A 16,741-nucleotide genomic window follows, 5' to 3' on the forward strand; every position below is an offset into this window, starting at 1 on the left:
GAGATTCTTCTCTAAATTCCCACTGAAGAAAAACAGCGTGAACAGCGTTTCAGGCGAATTCGACACGTAGAACTTTTTTGGGAGGATGTTTTTACAAACCAATTCAATAGACCGCAGAGACTGGAGTTGCACTGGACACAATTCATGCTTAAACATGCACAATCTTTTGTGCAGTTATGCTGATATCAAGGGAATTTTGTGAAAGAAAACTGTACAATTAAATGGAAGTAAATTTCAAATGTTGGCTATAACTTGTGGGAACGTGTAATAAAACACTGTTATATAACAAACTTTACATCAGATGGTTTCCTGATAAATATTTTTCATTTAATCCATTAGGTACAGAAGGAGGCCATTCGGCCCATTGAGTGTACCAACAAAAATCCCACCCAGGCCCTATCCCCATAATCCCATGTATTTACCCTGCTATTCCCCTGAAGCTAAGGGATACCCTGCTAATTCCACTGAGGCTAAGGGATTAGGCCAATCAACCGAACCTGCACATTTTTGGAGTGTGGGAGGAAATGGGAACATGTGGAGGAAACCCACGCAGACATGGGGAGAATGTGCAGTTTCTACATAGACAGTCACTCGAGGCCAGAATTGAACCCAAGTCCCTGGGCATTGTGAGTCACCAATACCAACTACTATTGGTTGGTAGAGAGCTCACCATCTCCTGGGAAGGACAAATTTCACTAATCTGAGCCTCGAGAGATTAATGGGTCAGCAAAATCAAGGACTAAGGTTGCTAGGGGTGGGCAATTAAAATGCTGGCCTAGCCAGTGACACCCACGTCCCTTGAAAGGATTCAAGAAAAATGAGACTGCTCATGTGTGCAGGGGACTGCTGCCAGAGCTGAACTAGCTAGAATATCCTATTGGCAGCTCAGAGCACTTATCAAACTCCAGCTACTTTTCTAGTTAGAACCATCCCATCCCATCCCTTAGAACATTGCCTTGAGGGTTGGCTGAAGTGAATCGGAAACTTTCTAGGTCCAAATGACAATTTATTCATTAGTTGAGTGATTACCTCTACCTTGTGGAACCTTGTATGTTTTACCTATGAATTTTAATAAGCCTGTTAACAGATGTTGCACTCCATAAATGACTTTCTTTTCTGTGAAACCTTGGTAAGGATTGCAGCATTTCAGGAATTATTTAAGGCCAGTATCTTTCAAGTATTCATGAAAGGATTGATGTGTAAGGGCATAAAAGGATGTTTTCTAATCATATTAACTTCAATTTTACTTCTTATGTTATGCATCATGTGAAGTCAAAGGAATCATAAATAATATTTGATTGTGATTTACTTCCTTAATTTAGATCGAAATTGTAGAGAAGCTTTCTACAAACTCAAGTTAAGCCCATAAAAAGTGCTTGATTCTTGCTGAAAAAAAGAGACATATTGTTGGTTTCATCCTGCACTCATCAAAACAGATTTGCAACAGTACCAATTATAAATGAGAAGGGCGTGCTCAGCGGTTGGACTCTGATTGGCAGTGTTGTTGCAATGGAAACAGTTAACTGCCAAGTGCCTGTTTAAATGCAAGCCAGGCAGGTCAACTCTGGTCAAGGCATTGGGCATGTAACAGGGAGCGTCTGTCCCCAAAGTTTTTGTTTACTTTGAAAAGGCACAATGCATGGATGTATGCATTGTGTTTACAGAAGTCAGGGCTTTGTATGTGAATATAGGTAGCTTTTAGCATGAATAAGTGGGCCACACCGTAAACCTAATTGACAATCTTAAACTGGTTTTCAGTGCCATTCTTAAGGCAATCAGGATTGTATAGCAAGTGTTGCCCAATCGCGGAAACACATCTAATGTTGGTCATTAAGGGGACGATCTTACCAAAATTTGACAAAGTGTGAGGATTTGATTGAAAACCTATGTGAGAGAAACAGGTTGGTTTTCCCCTCAGATCTTCTGACACACTGCCAAAAATTGAGGATGTGTGTTTCACACCATCAAGTTGAGGAGTGGAGATTAAACTCATTAGTAAAGCCCAGCTGCACTTGGATCGGGGACCCCTTTTTAAAGGACACCCCAATTAGAACAAATGTAACCTCCCCTGAAACCCACCTTGGCTGATGCAGGGGCTCCCCCCCACCACTGCGATCAAAGCTGGCAGCCCCCTCCTCCACCCCTGTCCCCCAGTCTGTTGCAATCAGAGATGGCATCTCTCCTCCCTCCCACAAACACTCACTGCTGGCATCCTGCCACCCTTACCCCAGAACATCGCCAGCATGGATCCCTTCTCCCCAACCTGCCAAACAAGCAAAGTCGGCATCTCCATCTCCCACGTCCGCTCCTCTCAACCACCACAAATAAATGAATCCCTCCCGTGTGAGATTCCAACTAGGTTCTGCCCCCTGCACAGGTTGACACTGCCGGATTGGCACTGTCATGTTGGTACTGCTAGTTTTGCACTGCCTGGCCATGTCCATCTCCCTTGGGGGCTGTAAACAGCTTTATGCCCCAGGAGGATCTTCACAACAGGTTCATGTTGGGGTGAAGCCGCTGTAAACTGTTCCGATGTGAAGTCATGTCAGCCAGGTCCAAAAATATGCCTGGGGGGCTATATATGGTGAGGGAAGTGTATAATTATATGCAAAATATTAAAGTATATTCAAATCAGGTTTACGTCCATTATTGGCATGAACCGGATTATATCGTTGGCGAAAATCGTAGCTCACAAGATTGCTGGTGAGAATCACGATTTTTGGCATATCCTGAGCCCCTGCCACCGATCCGTGGACAGAAAGAGTGGGATCAAGATCACACCCTATGTTTTGAGTTTTGCAAGCACTGGTTGGTTGGATATGGTCATTACCTGTTGCAAACAGCAGAATTGTGCTGTTCGATACAATCGGCCAGTTGTTGGGATGTAGAACGTACAGATATGGCATCACACTGGCACTGAAATTCAAATACCACATTTGTGTGATAGGCAGAACATCTTTTTGGTTTGACAACAGTATTCTGTTAGTGTTGTTACTGAATAGTGGCACCATGAAACTGCTTCCATGTTTCACACTGCTCCTCAACTGTTATTCAAATTTTTGAGATAGCTTGACCTTCCAGAGTAATCTGTGGTAGACTGGAAATTTTTCACAACTGGAAGTGCCAGGCTTAGACCATTCATGAGTTTGTGAGGCATGCAGCAAGAAGTGACCTGACCTGGATAGCTATTATCCCACAGAATGTCTTTGATGTACCTTATTTCAGTATCAAGCTGCCATGGTGAGCAAATGGCTCAGGCTCCACTGACAAGGGTGTGAATCAGGCCAATTTTATAGCACATAGAACTGTTGAAATCGCAGTGAACCAGTGAAGGTGGGTGGTAGACAGTGACAGAGAAGCAATTGGCAGATTTCTCAATTAGCACCTCGAGGATCACATTTGACTCCTCCACTTCCATTTCATAGGTAAATCTGAGCACATGATGGCATCCAGTAAGGTGTGTGTAAGATAATTCTTCCATGCAACTGTGGATTCAATTTTGGCACATGTATCATTAACGTATGCAAGGAATAGGGGATTAGGTTACATTCAATCAAAGACACATATCTTATGGAAGCCAACAAAGATGTTTGCAAGAGCTGTGCCTGGAGGGGATCAGATGGCAAAACTATCTATATGGGCAAATCTAGCATCATTAACATTGAACTCAACTAGACAAATTGTTAAGTTCAATTAAATAGATTCACACAATAGTGTCACATTGCCATGACATAGTGACTCAGTGCAAGTGTCTGTAGCCTCTTTGAACAGTACATTGGTGAATAGGCTAACTATGTCAAGAAAACACCTGTACATGGCATTGATATCAATATCTAAGTCCTGTATGGTCTTCGCACAGCTGAAGGAATCCTTCACCCAGTATATGGTTGCAGCATTTGGTCAGTTCGTGTTGTGCAGAACCAGGTATTGATAAAATAGGGCATAAAGAGACATCACCTTTGTGTGTCTTGGGCAACCCATATTTATGTGGATGCATTGAGTTGTGAGAATGAATCTTATCATATACATCACCAGGCAGCTTTTTACTCTTAAACAATTCCAACAAGCATATTGGTAACTTGCTTTTGAACAGAGCCTTGCAGGCATGTTTTGTGGCTGGTCCAATGGATATAAATTTAGTCCCGTCATTAAGAATAGATGCATTTTGTTGGTATAGTCAAACTTGGTAAGGGTGACAATCCCAGGCCCTTTGTTGAATTTACAGATATTGGCTTTGAAGCTACCAGATATTTGTATCACATGTGAAAATCAGCCACGTCATTAGGTATCCTGCAATATGCACGCACTAATTAGCTAGGTGCATTTTCAAGGACTCAACCTCTACAGTGGATATTGGTTTGTGCCAGGATAGTGGAGAGTAGAGGAGTTCAAACCCAGCAAATACTTCTTCTTGTTTAATGTGGGATGAAGACACATCAAACTTGAAACCATGCATAAAAACAAACTCCTCACTTTTGTAGAGGTCAGAGAGATTTACTCTGTTTGGGGGCGTTATTAATTGTGCTGCTAAACAACTACAGTGCAGGTGTTTCAAACAGGTATTGTTTATGTTGTAGTCATCTATTGAGGCAACGTAGCAACACAAATGAATCAAATTGAAAATGCAAGATAGTTGCACACCTCAATCAAATAGTACATCTACAAGAATCACTGCAGCAACTCACCAAGGTTCCTTTGATAGCACCTTCCAAAGCCATACCCTCTACCATCTACGTGGACAAAGTCAGCAGGTGCACAGGAACACCAACCGCCAAGCACCCCTCCAACTCACACACCTTCCTGACTTGGAACTATATCTCCACATCATTGGAATGATATCACCGTTCCTCCAGTGTTGCTGGTTCGATATCTTCGTGTTTGCGGAATAATAGCAATATGAGTGCACTTACAGCACATGGGTTGCAGCAGTTCAAGAGGTGGCCGACTACCACCTTTTCAAGAGAAATTGGAAATGGACAATAAATTCTGGCCTAGCCAGCGACATCCATATCTCATGAAAAAATTTTTTAAACATCATGTGCTCATGAAAGGTGCTAAATAAATTGAAGCTTTCCCTTTCATATTCATGGAGCCAATAGAATTTAGCAGATAAAATGAATTAGTTTCCACCTTGTTGCAACTGATTTTAAGATCTAATTAGCAGTCTCACCTTGTTGTAAAACATTATTGCAACACAATAATATATTTTGAGCTGCCCCACTGTCTCTTGTTAATCATGGAGAGGATGTTCAATTGCCACTTCCATATAATTACTATCCATTAATCACACTGATTAATTTCTTGGTACATTAAGTGGCATAGTTAGAGAGTGTTAACTAAGTCAACAATGCCAATGAACAATTCTTTAAGCGTTTGTTGTTAACAACACAGTATGCTGCAGGTTCTTCAAAATAGCCTCAATACAATCTATATTGGATTGTGACCAGTACACATTCATTGACTTTGGTCCTCCTAGTTTTAAGAAGGGGAAAATAAGTCAGCCACATGTTATACTGCTGATATTTATCTAATACTCCTAGAAAAATAAATAAGCATGGTGATCTTGTGAGGCGATAACAGTTCAACCCACCTCCCCTCCCTTACCTCATGAATAACCTGACTATTTACCATCTAGATTCTCACATGAAGAATGAGATTCTGGAGAGTTGCAGGCACCCATGCAGTAATATCCCCTATGTCCCATTTGGTCTTAAATACATCAATAAGGAAGATTGAGAATAAGGAACTTGCAATTATAAAAATATTTTAAAACAGTTCACTGACTAAAATGAAGGCAAAACACCAATTGAACTAATCTGAGAGTATGCCTCAACCACCCATTTTAACGAACATTTATTATTAATTCTAGATCTTTATTTGCTCCAAATTAAAGTTATTTTATTTTCAAAAGTGTACAGATGTAAGTAACGAACAATTGGTTTAGCCATTTATTGTTGCACCTGGCTGGGCCCATAAAGCACTGTTGGATTTCACTTTCATTACTATCAAGATAACCCTCAACTTATTTTCTTTATTGCAAACCATCTTCTTGTAATCCTCTTTCCAGTAAGTGTGAGGAACTCATGAACTTCTTTATTACTCAGATTGTTTTCATCCATTCAGCAGCCTTTGCTGCTTCTGCCTCTTCCCCTAGCCAACATGACCAAAGTTCCTCAGAGTTATCCCCTGTCATAGCTTTGAACATACCTCTATCTCTAGATTCTCTCCCCTCATGCCCTGTATAAGCCCTTCTTATCAATGAAATTCACCCTCAACCCCATTCCCATCAAACTAACTACCCAGCTTTCCTTCTTTGTTTGTATGTTAGCCAGTATTGGTAATGATTCTCTCTCCTCAGTTTATAGCCTCCTCTTCTTCAAATCTACTATCTTCACCGTAACTTTAAAAGAACTTGGTACCTTTGCAAATTACCATCACATTTCTTACTCTTCCTTTCCCCTCCAAAGTCCCCATATGTGTTGCTGTGTCCCAAACTGGCATCCATCTTTCCCAGAATTCTGTGTTTCATGCCTGCAATTAGATTTCAGCTCCTGCCGCAATACTAAAACATTCTTATCCAAGGCACAAATGACATTCTCTGTGATAATGAGTGACTAACCCATCCTTCCTTGGTGACATAATCTGAAACATGGCACTGGACTTCACTTGCACACCAGTTTACCTCATCACCTGCTTTGTCCCAAAATTGTCAGATACCCTGTCCAACATCTAGTACTGGATAAGCAGAAGTCTTCTCCAACTAAATATTGGGAAGACTAAAGTCAAAGTCATCCAGTCCATTCGCAACATTTGTGTTTTATTCAAGTCCGAAATAAACATCCAACTCCATGTCTGTGCCATCACTTAGACCATCTATTTCCACCTTCACAATGTTACCCAAATCTATCACTGCCTCAGCTCATTCCCCCACTGAAGCCCTCACCCAAGTCTTTGTTACCTTTCAACTTAATTGTTCCAGAGCACTCTTCCTCGACCTCACTTTATTTAAAACCTCACAAACTTGAGGTCATCCAAAGCTCTGCTGCCCATATCCCAGGTTGCACTAATTTTCTTCCTGTGCTCACTGACATACTCCTAGTATGGCAATACTTGATTTTTAAAATTTCATCCTTATTTTTAAATTCCTACAGGGGTCTCACCCCTCCTTATAGCTGTAGCCTATTCCAGTTCTGTAAATCTGCAACGTACCTGCACTCCACCAATTTGAGCCTTTTGAAATTCTTACTTCTAATTGCTCTGCGGCCCTGTCTGTGAGTGTGTGTAATTTGCATGTTCTCCAGCTGCTCCGGTTTCCTCCCACAGTCCAAAGATGTGAAGGTTAAGTGGATTAGTGGGGTAAATGCAGGGGGTTTACCGGATAGGGTGGTGGGTGGGCCTGGTTAAGACGCTCTGTTGGTGAGGCAGTGCAGACTTAATGGGCTGAATGGCCTCCTGATGCAGTGTAAGGTTTCTATGATTCTGTCGTTGATGGCTGTACTTTCAACTAGGTTCTAAGCTCTGAAATTCCTACCCTAAACCTCTAAAGTGATCATGACCTAGATATATTTTAGACTGCAGCAGCCCAGGTGATCAGATGTGTTTTATTTCAATGTAGTTGCAAATGTCAGAGGTTCATTCACCATTTCTCAGTGCAGTTCTATCACACTGGAAGCAGAACACATGATCAGTGAAAGCATTGACAAGTGCTGCCAAGAGCTGTCAGAATAATGATGTTGGACAGTTCTTTTTTGTTAAAAGGCCTGAACTATAGATGGTTTCATTTGATTTCTTGTTCTGTAGCTGTGGATAGTTTCAATCACAAATGTTGAGTAAGATCTAGATTTATTTTGTAAAATCTCAGTCTAAGTAACAAGCAATTCTGTTGGATTACTCCAAGATTAAATCTCTTTGCCTTTTCTCAAAGCTCTCTTCTTTCAAGCAAACACAGAGGCTGGGATATTTAGGCATGATTGGAAACTCCCACTCAAAGTCAATGGGGGCTATTGACTCTAAATGCTGAACGAACTTGAAAATGAGAGGGAATCACACTCATATTTTGGCCAAGCTCCCAGATGCAATTGTATGGCACTTAGAAAAAAATGAAGCAAGGGATGATTCTGGTCAGAAGAGGGAGCAGATGGAGCTTATTCATGCTGGGAAGCCGGCTGCAGAATGCTGGGGTGGCATGGTAGCCCAGGGTGGCATGGTAGCCCAGGGCGGCACGGTGGCACAGAGGTTAGCCTCACAACTCCAGGGACCTGAGTTTGATTCCTGGCTTGAGTCACATTCTGTGCGGAGTTTGCCCGTTCTCCCCGTGTCTGTGTAGGTTTCTTCCACACTTCAACGATGTGAGGATTAGATTGAGTGGCCATGCTAAATTAGAACATAGAACATAAAACCCATACAGTGCAGAAAGAGGCTCTTTGGCCCATCGGGTCTGCACCGAACACAATCCCACCCAGGCCCTACCCCCATATCCCTACATATTATACTCACTAATCCCTCTAACGTACGCATCCCTGGACACTAAGGGACAATTTCTTAGCATGGCCAATCAACCTAACCCACACATCTTTGGATTGTGGGAGGAAACCGGAGCACCGGGAGGAAACCCACGCAGACATGAGGAGAATGTGCAAACTCCACACAGACAGTGACCCAAGCCAGGAATCGATCCCAGGACCCTGGAGGTGTGAAGCAGCAGTGCTAACCACTGTGCTACCGTGCCACCCACCGTGCTGTAAATTGTCCCTTAGTGTCCCAGGATGCATAAGTCAGAGGGATTAGCGGGGTAAGTGTGTGGGGTGACGGCAGTAGAACCTGAGTGGGATTGTTGTGGGTACAGACTTGATGGCGAATGGCCTCCTTCTGCACTGTAGGGATCCTATGATTCTAGAGGCATTATTGGGCAGGCGCCCCGATCATTCCTGGGCGTGAGGCTGATTACCCTGGCTGAATCCAACTGATAACATCACGAGCGGTGAGAAACAAGGCGCAATGCCCATTTTTCGCTTCTCGTCTGACCTTATCAGCTTGCTATGCTGATCAACCAGTGTGACAAGCCAGTAAGATCGCCCCAATTAGCTTTTGGCTGCCTCCCTGAATATTTGCTCCTGCTTGCAACAAGTCCCACCATGGAATATCAGAGCCATAATTTAACTATTTCTAAAATCAGCGTTTTAATGTTTATCGATTGAGATTTTACGTTTGTCGTGATGAAGCTATATGATGTAAACCAAATTACATCATAACATCTGTGTTGCCTGCAAAGCAAGCACTTGATATTAAAGCAATGATTTCTAGCCTCTATTCGTGAGTTCCTTAATCACAAAACTTCACTTATACTTAATTTAGAGGTCTACATTCAGAATAAGCTTTTCTTTAGCAATGAAGACTGGACAAAGTAAACTAAATAGTACTTCCAGTTTTATTTTCTCAACTCTTGGGATGGACAGGGGACATATCCAACTCAAAAAAAAAGAAAATCAGGTTTTTTGGACATAAAATGAAGACTGTGGAGAGTCGTCTCAAACATATATTCAGCCATAACCTCCTCGGAGTGGCAATCAGCATCAGATTGCCACGCTGCACTCACGTAACTGTGCCAAATTTCTTCAGTGCCTGTCTCACTTGATTGTTCTGACTCAAGCAAGATAACATCCAGACAGCGCAACACGTCTCTGGGTCCAGCGTCAGAGTCCAAGGTGGACCTGGAGTTGAGATGGAGTGAGAGTATCTGACCGAATCAGATGAGTATGGGAAGTCCAGGGTAGGGGGGTAGTGGGGGGAGGGGGTTGGGGTTTGGTGTGGGCGGGGGGTGGGGGGGGGGGATGTAATTTGAGTGGGGTGCATCGGTGGAATCCTGTGTAGATGAGGGAGCCCTGGGGTGGGGAATATTGTGGGGGAGGAGGGGAGTCCTCAGTAGAGGGGGAGGGAGATTTGTGGGGAGTCCCTTGTGGGGTTGGGAGTCTCAGGGGATTCCCATGTGCAGCTCACACTGGATGTTTAAAATAGTTACGCTGAAGTTAAAAGCAGTTTCATTGCTTCTAACTTATTCACAGTAACTACTGGCATAACATGCAGAACCATCTGATGTTAGTAATTTAAATAGTCTTGTCAGATGGTCCCCAGCATAATGCAATTGTCCAGGAGAAGTTAGCCCTTCTGGACATTTGCCACATAAACTCTCATGTGAGAACTTCCAAGAGGAATTTCCCAGAGCACCTGTGGAATGGCCCCAAATCCCACACTGTGGAGTTAGGAATTTCTGGGCCAGTATTTATGTTTTTTTAATTTAATTCTGCTTTGTACCATAGTTATATGAATGAAATATGTATCATAACATTAAAGAAACAAGACACACTGCAGTGTAACACAGCTCAAATATTATTCATGTTATTCACTACGTGGGACTTTACAATCACATGTGGCTAGATTTTATTGGGACATGGGCTATTTAAAATAATAATTGAACTAACAGTACCTGAAAAGTTTTTCTTTTGATAAATTTGTTTACTGCTTATGGCATCTAAATCTATCAGAAAGACCTCAAGTTGTGTATTAATCGCTTTCCAGTTTAAATATCATTTTGCCTTTGAGAAATCTGTTGACATAAACATGAAATCGATAAACTTGTTTGATGAACAAAATTGCTCCTCTTTACAAACAGTGAAGAAATTGCAGAAACAAGATACTCAGTTCATAGCTTTGTAATATCCGCCCTTGAAAGGTTAAGTCAAATCTAGTCTTGATCACGTAATGGATTTCGTCATCTCTCAAAAGTGTTGTAACCCGGTCTGGCCACAGGAAGTAGACCCCGCTCTGCAGTGGCTTTTTTTTTTGTTTTGGGAACCATACGGATACCTTGATAGTCAGAATGTAGGTGCTTAGGGGAGTCAATGTAGGATCCAGTCCATTGTGGTCCTGGGTCCTCAATATAATGGAGTTGGTGAGCTGCTAAAGTGAAACCCTCGTCTCAGTGAGCAGTTCACTGCATGGCTGAATGCAAATAATATGCAGCAATACCCTTAGGAGGGTTTAAGCATTAAGAATGAAAACAAGCAGCAGTGTAGAGCAGTGGGCATATGTTCTACAGAATGTACAGTAATAATACATGAATTTTATATGGCTTTAAGATTCAAACCCCTCAATCAAGAATGTTTCCCAAACCACCAGCCAGATTTCCTTGATTGCAGCTGAGGGCCCCTTTAAGTTGGAAAGCTGACTGAACCTTTAGTGGGGAGGCAGTGGCATACTGGTATTGTTATTGGATGCTAATGCTCTGGGGACTGGGTTCAAATCCCACCATGGCAGATGTTGGAATCAGTAAGTATCTGGAATTAAAAATCTAACGATGACCATGAGACCATTATTGATTGTCATAAAAACCCACTTGGTTCATTCATGTCCTCTAGCATAGAAAATCTGCTGTTTTTACCTGGCATGGACTCCTGAACTACAGTAATGCTGCTGACTCTTAAATGCCCTCAGGGATGGGCAATAAATGCTAGCCCAGCCAGCGATGCCCTCATCCCACAAACAAGTATAAAAAAATTCTGCTCATAGATGTATTCTCTGAGGTTTTTGTGAATGTTTTTGAATCATTTCAAAGGACGTCAAAGATGAGAAGAGGTGCACTGGATCAGAAATGTTCACGAGAAATATTTTTGTTTGTGGTCACTGCGTGAAGTAGCTTTGAAGGGTTCACAACAAGTAACAGCTTATTCTCTCGCTGTCTGCAGGAAGCGCAGGGGTTCCCGTGACCTTCAATGAGAATGGTGATGCACCTGGACATTACGACATTTATCAGTACCAAGTCAAGGACAATTCTACACGTGCATATTCAGTCATTGGAGAGTGGGCAAACAAACTTCGTTTAAATGTAAGCAGTATACTTTTCATTTTGCTTTAAAAAAGTACTGTTCTTAAATGAAATGTATGGGCCGGTCGTAATTTACAGAACACACCTAGAGTGCTCACTATGGAGCCTTCTAGTTTGGGGGCTGCAAGTAAGGTGATCTGATCAGAGCATTCCTTCATCCCAATTTATCTTGTTACCGTTCATTTTGATTTTGACCATTTTACAATGACAATGTAGCACTCCATGATTGCTTGTATCTAACATTATAGGTCCAAGTTTTTTTTAAAATCATTTGTGGGTCATGGGCGTCACTATCTGGCCAGCACTTATTGCCTATCCCTTGTTGTCCAATTGAGAGTCAACCACGTTGCTGCGGCTCTGAGTTGCATGTAGGCCAGACCAGGTAATAACGGCAGATTTCTTTCCCTAAAGAACATTAATGAACCAGATGGGTTTATCTGACGATAGTTTCGTGGTCAGTGTAGATTCTTAATTCCAGATTTTTAAAAATTTGAATTCAAATTTTGCCATGGCAGGATTCAAACCCTGGCCCTCTGAACATTAGCTGAGTTTCTGGATTAATAGTCAAGCGATAATTCCACTAGGTCATCGCCTCTCCAGTACAGTTATGGCCCTGTACTGCATCTGTGCATGTTTCATATATTCATACTTAATCCTAGTTAAAACAAAAAAATGCATAATATATTCATTTACAAAAGAACAGTGATCTTGGACTGCAGCCATATGTTGAGCTACCTCAGCTTTCTCAGTCAGACAGTTTATCAGTTACCATCAGTGTTTACCGAATGTGTGCATACCACAGCTTACTTTCTAAAGCTGAGGTACTTGATTATAAAACATTTTTGCAGTTCCTCATACAGCTTGCAAATTTTTGACTTCAAGAAACTTGCAGTAAGCCAAAATACTCTTCAAAATTCCCACCTGAACCTTGAAACCCCAACTTGAATAAATTTCAGTAATGTGAAAACATGGGACTATCTATTCAAAATATAGAGAAATAAAAGTTTATAGAAACTTAATGCAATGAACAGTTGCAATTTTTGGGGCATTCCATCATTCTTCCTCCATTAATTATCTCAGAATGGAGAGGGGCAATGACAATAGTGACCAATGACCTCATTGGCCCCTGGGGTGGCACAGTGGCTAGCACTGCTGCCTCACAGTGCCAGGGATCTGGGTTCAATTCTGGCTTGGGGTGACAATGTGGAGTCTGCACATTCTCCCCATGTCTGCATAGATCTCTTCTGGGTTCTCCAGATTCTTCCCGCAGTCAGAAAGGCATTCATCTTAGATGCATTGCCCATGCTAAAATTATCCCTCAATGTGCCCAAACAGGTGCTGGAGTATGGCAACTAGAGCATTTTCATAGTAACTTCATTGCAGTGTTAATGTAAGCCCACTTGTGCCACTTTAAAAATAAACTTTAAAACAATGCCGAATTTTCCACTAGGTAATAGAAACTCAGTGAAAATGTTTTCACCTGAAATTCCTCTTGCTTTAAGTGTTGATTATATCAGTTTTCTGCCGACAGAGATACAGAAATTCTAACCTATAGAGTTCCAGCTACATGAATATTTAAATCAAATCGTTTTGTGCTAGATTATTTGTCGTGGGCAAAATTGTTATCTTGATTTGATTGGTATCATCTTGCCTGACTCAGAAGTGCTAATTTATGCCATCACCCCCAATCCCCCACCCTCTAGATTTGAGCACAATCTTCAGCAGAGTAGTAAGGGAGTGTTGACAAACTGCAAACTCATCTCCTGTTTGTAGTTCGACTGAATGTGAAAAATTCTGGGCAAATATTTGAAGAGAGTTCTATGGTTGTTTTGCTCAGCATGAGGTCCTCACGATCGAAGAATTGCTTATTCATTTGTCCCTATGATCTTTTGGTGGTTGTCAGAGTCACTGCACCTCAGAGCAATATTGTAAGGTTCTGGCTTGGGAATCTCAGATCCTCTGAAAAAAGGAATCAAGCTCATAACTGATTTTAGAATAGTTTATTGAGAAGCAACAGCTAAAATGTGATGCATTAGCTAACTAGGCAGGGAAAGCAAACACCCTGTGACGGGTGAGGATTGTTTACCAATCCCATGGGCGAACAGATAGATGAACCCAATTTCTACAGCCAGAAACAACACTACTGTATTAGTTCTGTTCGCAGTCTTCTTCTCTTTTGTCCTCTTTCTTCTTGAGCTAATCGACGTGTTAGGAAGCTATATCTTCCAGTTTTACTGTGTCTGAAGTAGACTGACCAGTATGGATGATTTTAAGGAATGCTTCTGTGTCCGAAATGACTTTCTTTCCTTTTGAGAGCCTGTTTTTGTTTCCAGACATTTGATTAGCATCATCTAACCGGTCTGAACAAAAATTTCTGAGACAGAGACATGACCTTGGCAGCAATAATAGATGTGTACTGTGTTCTTCAGCTGGCAAGTTTGATGGAAGCTTTCTTCAGAATATTTGTGTAATGTTCTTAAGTTTCCAAAAGATTATTACAGAGCAATTTCTTACAATACATCATTTATAAAGTATTTTTGGGAGATGTGATCAGACACAATGGATGTGATCTTACTGGCCATTCATGCCACGCTACTGCTACAGCGAAGTCAGAGAATTTGGCACCCAGCCAAATCCCCTTTCACTGAAGAACACCCAACCAGCACGAATGGCCAAACCTTTCCAGTATAAACATATTGAACTCCAATACATGCAATAATAGCTTGAATTCTCCAACCGTTCACACCGGTGGGATTTTCTGGTTCCACTGAAGTGAGCGGAGATTGGGCTGAGTGCCAAATTCTCCATCCTCACTTGCAATGGCAGCAGGCTGTGAATGGCGGAGAATTCCAGTCACTACTCCTTGACTGAATTATGAACATGTAACTGACCTGCAAAGTAACCACCCCAGTTTAGCTGTGGTTGTTTTACAAGTCAGATAAAAGCAATGGACAGCAGCAAGTGGAGCAAACAGCAAAGTAAAAGATATGTGTCTTTAATATCTGAACTCAGAAAGGAAAAAAAGTTCTTTGAACCACTGTAAGAGAGATCGTTTGATCTTCTGAAAGAAAAATAGATAGGATTTGCACCATCACTTGAGCAGTGTTAATAGATACTGCAAACATGAAGCTACTACCTTAAGTAGCTGCCTTTTTGAAGAAAGCTTATGATTTTCAGTAACTCACAGCGTGATAAAGGTACATACTGACATATAAGAAAAGTTAAAAGAAAACAAAAAACCAATTCATTATTCGAGTAAATGTTGGAAATTGAGGGCATAATTATTAAATATTATACATGGTCTACTGAATTAATAGATAAGCAGAAACTACAGTAAATGTGACCATTGATCATGAAGATTCTATGCAATCATTGCTTCTATCAAGCTTTTAATCCTACTGATATTATGATTTGAAGTTCTGTTTGTGTTTAAACTGATCTCTTAACTTATGATATTTCAGTACGTTAAGTTCAGTATTTTGTCATTCATGTTATTGAATCCTCCCCCAAATCAACGTCTTGGGAGTCACTACTAACCAGAAACTTAACTGGACCAACCACACAAATGCTGTGGTAAAAAGCGTATCCTACAATATGTTACCCGTTTGCTGACTCCAGGAAGACTTCCCACTATCTCCAAGACACAAGTCAGGAGTGTGATGGAATACTCCACATTAGCCTGGATGACTGAAGCCCTAACAAAACTCGAGGACATCCACACCACCCACGGACTGAACCACATGCTTACTGACAATCCATCCACCACTTTAAACGTTCACTCCGTCTGCCCACAGGCAATCAGTGGCAGCAGTGTGTACAATATATGATGCAATGCAACAATTACCAAATTTCTTCAACAACACCTCCTGAATCCACAGTCTCTAGAAGGCCAAGGACAGGAGAACACCATCATCCCAAATGCATTGGGATGATGGTGTTCCAAACACATTGGGAGCAATTCTCCTTTAAAAAAATCCTAAGTGCTGAATTTGCATAAAAACTGGAGTAAATCCCTTTGGCTTTTTTTGAGCAGGATTTTCAAAATGAATCTCCCAAACTCTGTGCACTGAAGAATGCACTAGCATAAATGATCCAAAAACCAAAGGGGGAGGCCTATTCCCACTTGGGAGGCTGGCAGCATAGCGCTGACTGGGCCACTGTGCATGTGCTGAACTGCCAGTGCTGAGATCGGCGTACGCACAGTAGACCTGCATTGCTGACTTCCTGATCGCTGGCCAGCCTCATGAGCCCTGCAATTGCTGTCTCATGAACCTCCCCATGGCCTGCCACCATCTCAACAACACCATCCGCACCCCCACAGTCCTAATCTCCCCATCTCCCACTTCTCCCCACACTGACACCTGCCCTGCAGCCCCTACACCCCTCTCTCAGCAGGCTGACACTCCCCCAAACCCATACCCATCCCTGATAGCTGGTCTCACTCCTTCTGTTTACCATCTCTCTGCAGAGTGGCAGCAGGACCCTTCACCCCCAATGATCTACCCCCACATTAGACCGTCAATGCCCAGCCCCGATCATTGACCTCCCTCCCTCTCCAGAGGGGGTAGCGGGACACTCAACCCCTACCAATCTCCCCCAATTAGGCCCTGTCTCCATTGAGCCCCACCCCCATTAGGTCCCAACTCTTGACACTGGCGTATGCCTGATGGGCAGTGCCAAGGTGCCCCCTGGGCATTGCCACTTTGCTCCTTGGGCAGTTCCAGGTGGCCCAGGCTGGCACTGCCAAGGTGGTAATGCTCAGGGGGCATCCCCCCCAGCACCCGACCATCTGGGGGGCCTTGATTGCCACCCCTGTTCACACCAGCAGGGCCTGGGCACCAACTCCCCATAAGTGGGGAG

At 42.4% G+C, this 16,741-nt stretch overlaps 1 protein-coding gene across 1 annotated transcript in view; it reads left to right on the forward strand.

The window, feature by feature from the left end:
- LOC145357026 (metabotropic glutamate receptor 4-like) overlaps positions 1-16,741 on the forward strand; it is a 1,215,873-nt gene that overhangs the window by 843,414 nt on the left and 355,718 nt on the right. The window contains exon 8 of the mRNA XM_080210073.1: positions 11,742-11,881. Within this exon, the coding sequence (XP_080066199.1) occupies positions 11,742-11,881 (140 nt within the window). The remainder of the gene's footprint in view (positions 1-11,741; positions 11,882-16,741) is intronic.

This window comes from Carcharhinus amblyrhynchos, chromosome 22, assembly GCF_965287045.1.
Source record: "Carcharhinus amblyrhynchos chromosome 22, sCarAmb.v2.hapA, whole genome shotgun sequence".
Lineage (NCBI taxonomy): Eukaryota > Metazoa > Chordata > Chondrichthyes > Carcharhiniformes > Carcharhinidae > Carcharhinus > Carcharhinus amblyrhynchos.